The following is an 11,734-nucleotide window of genomic DNA, read 5'->3' as shown; positions in this document are numbered from 1 at the left end:
ACATTGAAAAAATTGAACATCCATAGACGCATTCTTGGACAAACAAATTCTTATTGGAAATGTATATATTTTAAGCTTCCCAGGCTCAGTGGCTGTTTTTCCGAACACAAATTGTTAGGTTCCAAAAATTATTTTTTGTCTTTCACTAAATATTTTGCAGATATAACTGAACTTTTTGGATAATAATTTGATTACAATCAATGATCCTTTGCAGTCACACATAAAGCACAGTTCACACTAGTTAAAGGGTAATTCGTGGATTATTGGCACGTCCTGATGGGACCTCTGTTGCTGGTGGATTTGTGATTTAAGGGGACTCAAGAAGCTCTAAGATACTTAAAATCTCCCTGATCTGCTGTGCTGTCCACTACTGTTGCTATATAGTGTCCCCCTAAGACACAGTATTTTAAGGGACGCTTTGGACTTAACACCTCCGTGACCTAAAACCGCTGTACCTAACACAGAACTAATAAGGCTCTGGACACTCGGCTCATAGGAATTAAGATCACCTAATTACAGAAGATCTGTTTAAATTATTCTCCTATCGTGTGGACTGACTCCAAATAGTGTGGCTTTAAGAAGTGCCACAATCCTGGGTTGTTGTTTGTAGTCTGTTTGTTTTTTTTTATTGTGAGGTGTCTGTTTTTCCCCTTTTTATGTATTTTTTCATGTTTGGTCTTTTTCCTGTTTTATTTTGTAGGTTCACTCCGCATGTGTCATGTCTAGTTTTACTTCCTGTCTCTGTGTGTTTTCCCGCCTAACTGATTGTGTGCCTCACCCTGATTCTTTTCACCTTTCCCTCATTAACCCTGCTGTCACCTGTCCCGCATTATCTCCCTGTTGTCGTTGTGTATTTAGCCTTTGTCACTTTGTCTTTTGTCAGTCCATCTGTGCCGCTCACTACTGCTGCTCCCTGTTGGATTCTCTGTCTGTTTTCCTTGTAGACAGTACAGCTCATCAGGGAGATTTTAAGTATCTTAGAGTTTCTTGAGTCCCCTTATATCACAAATCCACTGGCAACAGAGGTCCCATAAGGACGTGCCAATAATCCACCAAATTATCCTTCCAGTTTGTTTTCAGTAGGGTTGGGCTGGTGTGAACATTTTCAGACCGATTTGATATTAAGCTAAACACTGGACCGGACTGGTTTACTGAATTTTACCACGTTTGCCACTGATTCAGCAGTCAGTCCTGAGTGAGCAAAATGACAGCATGTCCCAAAAGAAAGCGAGTGTCTAGTGTGGACAATGAAGCTCTTTGTCCACAGAGAATCCATTAAATATACACCTCTGTCACTTAATGTAAACAAACCAGAGCTATCAGCTGTGCCTCAAAGGCCAAGGTCACTGTGACCTTGCGTCTGTCTCATTCTTATTAACTTAAGATTTCAAAACCAGCTTAAGGGATTTTTCTCAAATTTGGCACAAAGTTACACTTGGTTCAAGAATGATTTCTCGAAATTTAAATTTTTAAATATTGTGGTGATTATATACACAAAAGGTCAAAGGTCTGCATCAATGTGACATTATAATATTGGGCAGAAACACTAATGGCCATTATTCAACATCATATCTGAGGGCTAGAAGGGGAAACATTTGGTCAAACCCTGCGACACTAGTCTTAGGTTAAAACTGTGCTGAATATATAGATATTCTGTGCTGCGGGGGGGAAGATGTGTGTGAAGCATACATATTTACACAGACACAGATGTAAACTGTAAACTGTAAACTGGTTCACAGAAGCAAGCAACCGTAAATGGTAATTCAGATTTCTTTGTACATGTTTTATTTTAACCAACTTCCCAGTTTTGTTGCCTGTTTTTGTCTTTTGTCTTTCATCTTTATTTCATCAAAGCTTACTCTTTGGTTTTTACCTGCCTGCCTGGTGTTCTGCAGTTGAATCGTCTTTTGAACTGCGTGGTTTTAGTACTTTATCTGGATATCTTGATGAGAGATTAATAGCAGTTTTCTATGAAGGCAATATCAGTAAAGACATAGGACCTCTGACCTGTTAAGTGTATTAGCCCTCTGCTTTATTGTTTTATGACACTGAAACCTAATGGAAGGTGTAAGGATTGTTTTATTTTATCAACAGTAAAGCAAGTGATGATTGGAGACTGGAAACTGCTTCAGGATGTTTTCTACAATGAGCTATACAGTTATCCTCTTAACCCCAAGTGCTCTCAGAGAAGTAGTTTTGTGATTGGTGTGGTTCAGCCAGTAAAAAGTTTTGTCCCATTTTAACTAAAATGACTCAGACTCATCACACATTTATTGCAATGGATCTAATGTTATGGCTTTTCTCAAGAGAAATGCTTTTGTTGTTCTCACAATGTCTGCTGTTGTAATAGATGAGTGGTTTTCAAACAATCTACTTTATTCTCCTGTGAAAATTGTCTTTTAATCTACCATAAATCTACATATATACCATTGTGAGGTCAAATTGCTGCTTGCTTGCTTTAAACTCACCTTCTGACAGGTACACCTACTTGCTGACTTGTTTTTATGTTTCTCTGAGGGATCGGCCTGGGCTTTGGTCTACGACAAGTAAATATGTCACCCAGGGGTATAAAATGTTTAACTTTTCCTGGAGACCTGCCGATGAGTGTCCTGCAGATGTTGGTGCTTCCTCTTATAGTTTCCAGTGTGATTAAAGGTTTATTATAGCAGATATTATGGATAATTCTGTAATACAGTGAAACCACAACATTCTTTGAGATGGTTATCATAGTGTGAAAAACTCATACCGTTAAAACCCTAATAATGGGTATTTCTCCTGTGATGGATCAGTGCTTCCAGTGGACTCTTCAGGGTATGTTGGTTTTTCCGAATCAACACTGAAGAATCCAAATCATTTCAAATGGCCGAGGGCTCAACTGCAACAATCAGATGATTAGAAAATTAGCAAATGTTAGCATGTTAACACCAAAACTAAGAAGGCGAACAAGGTATGAACATTATACCTGCTTAACATCAGCATGTTAACATTGTCATTTGTTCATTTGTCCGTCCTATTCACGTGACACAATATCTCAAAAACGCTTTAAAGGAGTTTCTTCAAATTTAGCACAAACGCCCACATAGACTCAGCAATGAATGATTACATTTTGGTGGTCAAAGGTGAAGGTCACTGTGACCTAGTGTGTCTCATTTTTGTGAACGCAATATCTCAAGAACCCCTTGAGGGATGTATTTTTCAGCATAAATTCAGCACTCATTCATTTGTTAGATTTTGGACATCAAAGGTCAAGATCACTGTGACCTTGCTTCCCCTCTCATCTTTAGGGTAATGTATCAAAAAGACCTTGAGTGAGTTTCCTTAAATTTTAGCACAAACAAGGTCAAAAGTCAAGGTCACTGTTACCCCACAAAACAGGTTTTGGCCATAACTCAAGAGCTCATACACCAGTTATGACACAATTTCATACAAGTGTCTAATATGAAGACATTTTATATCCAAAAGGTCAAAAGTTAACATCACTGTGACATCATAATGTAGTAAACACTTTTTTACTCATATCTCAGGAATAGAAGGAGACACATTTGGTCAGACACTGAATTGGTGACACTAATGTTGCTGATTGTATAGATGTTCTGTGCTGCCGGAGGGAAGATTTGTGTGGTGCATCAATGTTTTGACAGACATGGATGTAAACATCAAGTGCAACCTGACTGGTTGCAGAGGCATACAACCCTGAAGCAGTAATTCTGGTCTTTGAGCTAACTTTGTGTCGGCATCTTTCCCTCAAGTCATATGCAAATGCTAGGCAGTAAACTCACTGTGTTGAAGAACTTGTCAGTCTGCCAATAGGAAAATAACTGGACTTTCCCACCATCGGATCAACCATGCTGTTGTTACTGGAGTGCCTGGACTTTATGCACGGACACTGATCAAGGAATAGCATTTTAAAGGTAATATTTTTTTCTATCTGTCACACAAGACTGAGGAGGATGTTTTAATCCTTGTTATTCTTGCTTGATACTTCTATACGCAGGTTGTTATTTAATGTCTGTATATGTATATTAGTATATGTATTAACTCGCTTTGATGTTTGTTTTAGCTTTTATGTCTTTTGACAAATGTCTACTCTATTTGGATAAATGTCCTAATCGTTCTCACTTTATTAATGTTAGTAAGAGATGTGTTTTTCTGCAGACTTAACTGGTTGTTGGGACTAATCATGAAAGTGGTGCTGCTGAGCTCTGATGACGTGTCTGTGTTGGACTCGGTTGAGGTTCCAGAACCTCAGGAAACACAAACATATGACAAATGTAGTAAGAACATAAGTCATGTATCTTCATCACAGAATGGATCTAATGTTATGGCTTTTCTCAAGAGAAATGCTTTTGTTGTTCTCACAATGTCTGCTGTTGGAATAGGTGAGTGGTTTTCAAACAATCTACTTTATTCTCCTGTGAAGATTGTCTTAATCTACCATAAATCTACATATATACCGTTGTGAGGTCAAATTGCTGCTTGCTTGCTTTAAACTCACTTTCTGACAGATACACCTACTTGCTGACTTGTTTTTATGTTTCTCTGAGGGATCGGCCTGGGCTTTGGACTACGACAAGTAAATATGTCACCCAGGGGTGTAAAATATTTAACTTTTCCTGGAGAGCTGCTGATGAGAGTCCTGCAGATGTTGGTGCTTCCTCTAATTGTTTCCAGTGTGATTACAGGTTAGTGATTCAGCTGGTTAAACTGGGTCTTCAGGCATGATTTTTAATCAGTTGATAAAGAAATGGTTTCACACACATGGTCGCAGCTTACTGATAATACTAACAAGATCAATAACCACAAGGGTTTACAGGATGTGAAAATTGATGGTTATTATATTGCGTACATTTACCTATTTGCGATATTAAAAGAATGCAGCAGGACGGAGAATCTCACCTTTATTTTAGCCCCTTTCAAATGAATGAGACCCATACTTTAATTTTACAAGTGTTTTCAAGTTTCAATTGTCGTAATAAAAGATTTGTTTGGCCAAAAGGTTTATAATAGCAGATATTATGGATAATTCTGTAATACCGTGAAACCACAACATTCTTTGAGATGGTTATCATAGTGTGAAAAACTCATACCGTTAAAACCCTAATAATGGGTATTTCTCCTGTGATGGATCAGTGCTTCCAGTGGACTCTTCAGGGTATGTTGGTTTTTCCGAATCAACACTGAAGTGGATTCTTCAGTGTCATTTCATTCATTTCAAACGGCCGAGGGCTCAACTGCAACAATCAGATTATTAGAAGATGTTTGATTCTGTTTTTACCACGTTTGTTTTATTTATGTGTAGCTGAGACAGAGAGTAATTTCTTATTTTAACAGTGACATCATAGTGATTAACAGCTTATCAGAGTGCTCAAAGCACATAGAAGACTTGATTGATTTTATAGTTTTTTTCTAAAGAAAAGATGTAGAAGAGCATGTGAGCATAGTGTTTTCAAAAATATCCATCAAAAATCCATATATACATACATGAGTAGGTTAATATCCACCCAGCATACACAACTCTTTATTTAAATTACTACAATAACATGGTAAAGATACTTCATGTTTTAAGTATTTCTTTTTTTTTTTTTTTTTCTCAGTAATGTCATCTGTGGACAGGAAGGCTTATGGGAAAATTGGGCTGAGGGCCTTCAGCTATTACATGGTCACCACACTTATTGCTGCATTTACTGGCATCGCCTTAGCTGTTCTCATCCAACCAGGGAAATCATCCGGGGCTGCTTCGGTGTCCTCTAGTGGTAACTCAGAAGCTGTGCAGACGGTGGATTCTTTCCTCGATCTCATCAGGTGTGTGTCAAAATTATTGACACAATGTAATCTACAGATAACGTAATGATTTAGTTGGTAGTTTAAAACACATAGTAACAGTTTTTGGTTTGCAGAAACATGTTTCCCTCAAATCTGGTGGAGGCTTGTTTCAGAAAGGTGAGATCTGCAGCAGCAATGATTTGTTATTTTATATTTATTACACTGTCACTGTTTCATACTTAGTAACGGTAAACATTTGCTTGTGTCTTTCATGCAGTATAAAACAGTTTATTCCAGGAGTGTTTCTACAGGAGGGAGTCTCATCAGTGTGACTGAAACCAGTGAAAACTGTGAGATATCTGTTTTTGTTCCTGTGATTGGAAACCAACTATTATTTTCTCGACACCACCTACTCTTAACAACATTCCTGCTGCCCCTATAGATGACAGAGTACCAGTGCCGGGCACCTCAGACGGAGTCAATATTTTGGGTTTGTTGTGCTTCTCTGTTGCCTTTGGCCTTGCCCTGGGCAGTCTGAAGACTAAGGGGGAACCTCTAAAGGTTTTCTTTGACTGTTTGAATAAAGCCACCATGCATCTGGTCAGCATCGTCATCTGGTAAGCAGAGAAGTTGTCATAAAGATGAACTGCTTGTGTGTTGTCTTGTTTTATTTGTGTTAGCTATCAATTTTCTGCTGAGAGCTCTCCACATAGTAGGCCATAGCGATTTGTAAAGCTTACTGTTACCTAAAAAAAAAAATGCTGTGTTTTATTTGTTTTTGTGATAAGGCAGACAATTAGACAATAGACAATTGTTTGTGTGTTTGTTACATACATGATTGGTTTTGGTTTACTGCCTTGGTGTTCATTTGTATGCTCTCTGACTACTGCACGAAATATTCTGTTTTTTGCCCTCATTACGAAAAAGACTGTTGCCACCAAGATCTTTATTAATAATAAAAACAACTATACATGCAGCTGTGCATACATGCCCTGACACGTTGTTTATCATGTTACATGAAAAATGCAACGGCTGGAGCTGTTGCTTCTTTACATCAAAAAAGGATTTTTTTCCAAATGTTTGTAGTGGTGGTAGAGTTTAGACTGTGCAAACAGCCCCCTCCTTTCATTCCTTCACCTTCTTGAGAAGGTCAGTGTTGCAATGTTTATGCATATCCAAAAACCTGTTGATATCCAAGTCTTTCATAATATTTAAAAGTAAGTGTGTGTCTCCCGCCAACCTGAAATGCATCTCTACCCCCCAGCTTTGCAAACTGTTGAGTTGGTTCATGTACAAAATGTTAATGCTGAAGCACAGAGCTGACAGTAAACAGGCAAGAGACTGTGTGTCCAACCCCAACTGAGATGCATATTCCTAATGCGCTGTATACGTGCCCAAACAAAACCCGAATAATATCAGCTATTTTCAGGTCCTAATTAGGAAAACTTGGTAAAGGGCCTAATGTGGAATATCCAAATGGGATATGCTGTTTATCTGATCTGTATTATGTTCAGAATGTTGTCATATTCTGAATAATAGTGGATTATTAGTGTGCATGTAAACATAGCCACTTAGTCCATCAACATTGAGCTTGTCTCATCGCCCATCCTCTGCTGTGTCTCCCCTCTCTATCACAGGTATTCCCCAGTGGGAATCCTCTTCCTACTGGCAGGACAGATTGTGAAGATGACAGATGTTGGCGAGATTGGCGGAGAAGTTGCCATGTATTTCCTCACTGTGCTCACTGGCCTCCTGATCCACAGCGTCATCACTCTTCCCCTCATCTATCTCATGGTTACACGAAAGAATCCCTTCAGGTTTATTGGTGGTCTACTCCAGGCTCTCACCACTGCTTTTGGGACTTCATCAAGGTGAGTCTGACCCCTATGTTGTTGTTTTTTTTTTTTTAAATGTAATACACAGCAGACAAATGACAATATTTTTATGGTTGTTTGGCTTTTTTTCACAGTTCTGCAACCCTACCTGTTACCCTGTACTGCATGGAGGAAAATCACAACATGGAGAAACAAGTGACACGCTTCATGCTCCCCATTGGAGCCACAATGAACATGGATGGGGCAGCGCTCTATGAAGCTGTAGCGGCATTATTCATCGCCCAGGTTAACAATATCGAGTTTAACTTGGGTCAAATCATTGCCCTCAGGTAGTGCCAAACATATTGAGTTTATACTGGTCACATGTTGAATTTTTTTCAATGCATAATCAAAGCGTGGTAGTTTGAAGGTAGGGAGGACCGACCTCTAATAACACAATCAACATTTAGAGTGATTAATACTATGCAGTTTTGTTTGTGTTATACATTGTGAATGTTCATTTAATTTAGAAGTTTTTAAATTTTATCCATGAAAATTTGTTGGAAGCAGCCTCTCTGGAACTTTGGAAAAACACTGATTTTTTAAGTGGAACTGCTTTATTCAGTATTTTTACCAGTTTAAATCCCTGGTTTAATAAGTTGTGCCTGTTTTCTTAAACACAAACAAGAATTATATTATGTAACCATCATTGTTTTTCCCATTCAGTTTGATTGTCACAGCTGCAAGCACTGGTGCAGCAGGCATCCCACAGGCTGGCATGGTATCCATGGTGATTGTATTGGAATCAGCTGGACTTCCCACTGAAGACATTTCACTGCTCATGATCGTCGACTGGATTCTGTAAGTGCACAGGCAACCAGTGTCAGTTTCAGAGTTTACAAGTGGGAACATTTTTAAAAGATGGGAACATTTTGATCAAATTGATTCTTCAAAGGTCTGTGGGGATAGGCATTTAGTTAAAGGTTAGTGCATACATTATATCAGCGAAGAAAAATACAAATGTATTGGAAGTGTAGAAACTGCATTTATTTTTAGTCCGTTCTGTTTCTAAATTGCAAGAATTCTAAAACTATGAGAACGTTTAGTGTGATTAAATGGACATGAATAACCAGTTTATGAGGTTTATCCCGGTTATGATTATTTTTGGGAAATGGTGTTTACATGAGCTCAGAAAAACTTGTTTCTTTCAGAGTAGGTTTTTCATAAATGGAATACGCTGTTTACTTCCTTAAACACATAAACGGGATACTCAAACGGGTTATTCATGTAAACACACTTTAGTAATCCAGTAAATAACGTTTTTGATTTCACCTGTAACATAGCTAACTTTCACCTTTAAGATAACCTTTGAGTTTACATTTTATAACCACCATAAACTGTAGTTGTGGTCAAGTCACACTGATAACCTCTTTTTGTTTGTTGATAGCGATCGTATAAGGACTACCATCAATGTGCTGGGTGACTGTATCGGTGTGAGTGTAGTGCAGCATCTGTCCAGGTATGAGCTGCAGCACTCCGGTCCCGCAGAAAAAAGCTCGGCGGAAGAAAGTCCTCAGATCTGAGCACCATGAGGTCTGACAGGATCTGTGTCCAATGGCTAATAAATTAATGTGACAAGTTATTAATGAATGATAACAAAATACTATTTTGTCTACACTGATGAGATGCATTTTACTACCCGGTGCACAGTAGCAGTCCATAATCATCTAGCTTAAAATAAGAACCTGTTCTGGCTCATCAGAAACTAAAGAAACTCAGTGACTTGCAGATGGTATTAGAACAGAGGTCAGGAAGGGGGCAGGTCTTCTCCTCTGTAAAAACATTTTATAATAAGACTTAAGGTTGTCGTGATTCCCCTCTAAAATGTCTATAAAATATGATTATTTTCTAGAACAGCACAGAATACTTTGTGGATTATGGCAAATTATATATGTCTCATCTGTCATGGGCCTTAGGTTCGGTAAGTGTATTTTGGTTGTTTTTTAAATATAGAGGGTTAGGGTTAGGGTTAGCTCTTTTTAATAGCCTCTGTAAAGCCTGCTACTTCTTTACATTTTCAGTGTTATAACTGTAATTAGCCTTGCCTATGCTGTGTTTGGTTCATGAATTTAAGGAAACTGGGCCTTAAAAAGTCATTGGAAAGTTATTTAAGTTGATGTTAAATAAGGTGTTGAAACCCTGTGCGTTTCTTTATATTATTAAAATCAGAATCATAAATACTTTATTGATCCCTGAGGGGAAATTGTGATTTGTTACAGTCAATCTGATGTAAAGGACAAAGAATTATAAGAAAGGAGAAGTATGCAAAAAAATTGACATGAAGTTACAATATTTAACACTAGTATAGAAAATATTAAGAATATAAAATACTTATAATGTGCTACGCATGTAAAGTGTGGAAAAAAATATAAATATGTGGATTATGCTGCATTATAATGTATGAAACTAATATGTAAGGTTTCAGAAATACATAAATATGCATATACTGCAACACAATATAAATCAATACAAAAAAGAACAAAAATAAGTACAATTAGTACTATAAGAACTACTATTAGCACATAAGTTAGTGTGCTAAATAAACTAACCCACTAAAATATAACAGAGGCTTTACATGAGTCCATCAAGAGGTCAGTCCAACTCTAGCATCTTAAACGTGATGAGCAGATCAGCACATGCTGTCCTCTCAGCGCTGCAGAGATGTCTCTCATAGAGCACACTCTGTTTCCCTCTGGTGGCAGCACAATCAGCATGCAAGATAGACAGTATCTCAATGACCCAGTTACAAATTGGCAATGTGTATAAATACATATGGAGTTGTTTAATATTTTATAGTACTGCACTTTATGATCGTGATCACGATACTGTGTGGGCCTGGAACAGAAACATGATTGTGTTTCCTCTGCAAAAAGCCACAGCAGTGTGCAGTTTAAGGAAAATAGAGCAGAACATGAAGTTTCACCTCAGGGACTGTTTGTGATTTATGAGAGAGGAAGGGTGGTGCAAAAATTGGTGTGGGCATGTCAAATAATTTTTTACAAACTGTGGAGGGACGTATGCATACAACTTCAAATTGCTGTATTTTTTATTTATTTTTTTAAGAATTTCATAAAAAAACATGGGAGTGGAAGGTGCGCTTCCTTCAAATCACCAAAAATGCGCTGTTTTTAATTGTAAAAAAGCGTAAAAACAGAATTTATTGTTCAAATTTTCAAATTTGTGACAGTCCTCAAACACAATATGTGGGACAAACACTTCATAAAAAACCTAATGAAAGTTGAGCTCAAGGAAAATAAAACAGGACATTAAAAGATCATTCCTCTGTAGGGACTGTTATCTATGACAGAGAAGGGGGAGTGGCAGAAAGGGGGAGGCATGTCGAATAACTTTTTGAGAGATGGGGATGGACTTATGCTCTTTATTTTGGCAAAGTTGGCAAAGGGGTATACAACTTCAGTGACTTGACTGTTATTTTTTTCCACTGACATAAAAAAAACCCATTGGTGTGGAAGGAATTGTTGGTTTAAAAATAACCATTTATTATAGTCACAATCTGAAAAAAACAGAAATTATAGTTGGATTTTTAAATTTCAGATAAATTTAAGTGACATTTCATCAAATTCTCTTTATTCCATGTCTCATTTAAAAAAATTACCAAAAATAAGCACAGGCTTTTTACATCTCCAGGATTTTGTCTTCAACTTTTATCTTTTAAGTTTTAAAATCTAATACCCACTTTGTGTTGGAAGAAGGGTCATGCATTTTCCCCAGGTCACTCAGGGAGGCTCATGGACAAATATTTGTTGTTTTGGGGAGGGTTAAAGAAAAACAAAGTCACACCCCAGCCACCCCCCACCTCTGGTTGATAAAGAGCGGTCCCTTATTGACTATGAAAGAGGACTCAAAGATCTTTAGATTACAAACACAAACTAAGCAAACCTTTCTTTTGACACAAGATAGAAAAACTATGTCACTTTATTTAAACAGTGTTGGTATTTTCTTAAACACCCAAAGCTCTTTGTTCTGTTTTCAACTTCTCTCAACAGCTCTGGATCTGTGTGAAAACAAATGCTTTTAGTCACAAGTCTGGTCATGTTGCAGCATTTCGGTGCAGTGCAAAGAAGCATTATTAATAG

General features: G+C 37.6%; 1 protein-coding gene across 2 annotated transcripts; it reads left to right on the top strand.

The window, feature by feature from the left end:
- The first annotated feature begins 3,813 nt into the window (after positions 1 to 3,813).
- Positions 3,814 to 9,774, top strand: LOC121951125 (excitatory amino acid transporter 1-like). 2 transcript variants are annotated; one of them, XM_088085751.1, is made up of 11 exons: positions 3,814 to 3,911; positions 4,156 to 4,274; positions 4,545 to 4,682; positions 5,595 to 5,802; positions 5,898 to 5,940; positions 6,041 to 6,113; positions 6,206 to 6,380; positions 7,401 to 7,634; positions 7,733 to 7,927; positions 8,304 to 8,438; positions 9,025 to 9,774. In XM_088085751.1, the coding sequence occupies exons 2-11, from the start codon at positions 4,181 to 4,183 to the stop codon at positions 9,158 to 9,160; spliced, it is 1,431 nt and encodes a 476-aa protein (XP_087941877.1). In that variant the 5' UTR covers positions 3,814 to 3,911; positions 4,156 to 4,180; the 3' UTR covers positions 9,161 to 9,774. The 2 variants fall into 2 exon arrangements, with proteins under 2 accessions (XP_087941877.1, XP_087941876.1); XM_088085750.1 differs by having other exon boundaries at positions 4,156 to 4,379.
- The last annotated feature ends 1,960 nt before the right edge of the window (positions 9,775 to 11,734 follow it).

The sequence above is a fragment of the Plectropomus leopardus genome, chromosome 12, assembly GCF_026936395.1.
Source record: "Plectropomus leopardus strain MGB_pleo_1.0 chromosome 12, ASM2693639v1, whole genome shotgun sequence".
Taxonomy (NCBI): domain Eukaryota; kingdom Metazoa; phylum Chordata; class Actinopteri; order Perciformes; family Serranidae; genus Plectropomus; species Plectropomus leopardus.
The sequence above is the reverse complement of the archived record's forward strand: the minus strand, read 5'-3'. Positions and strand labels throughout refer to the sequence as shown.

Coding starts and splice junctions, on each gene's coding strand:
- LOC121951125 (XM_088085750.1), top strand. CDS start 4,181: ATGAAAGTGGTGCTGCTGAGCTCTGATGACGTGTCTGTGTTGGACTCG. Junction 6,114..6,205: donor GACTGAAACCAGTGAAAACT/GTGAGATATCTG, acceptor CTGCCCCTATAG/ATGACAGAGTACCAGTGCCG. Junction 6,381..7,400: donor CTGGTCAGCATCGTCATCTG/GTAAGCAGAGAA, acceptor TCTCTATCACAG/GTATTCCCCAGTGGGAATCC.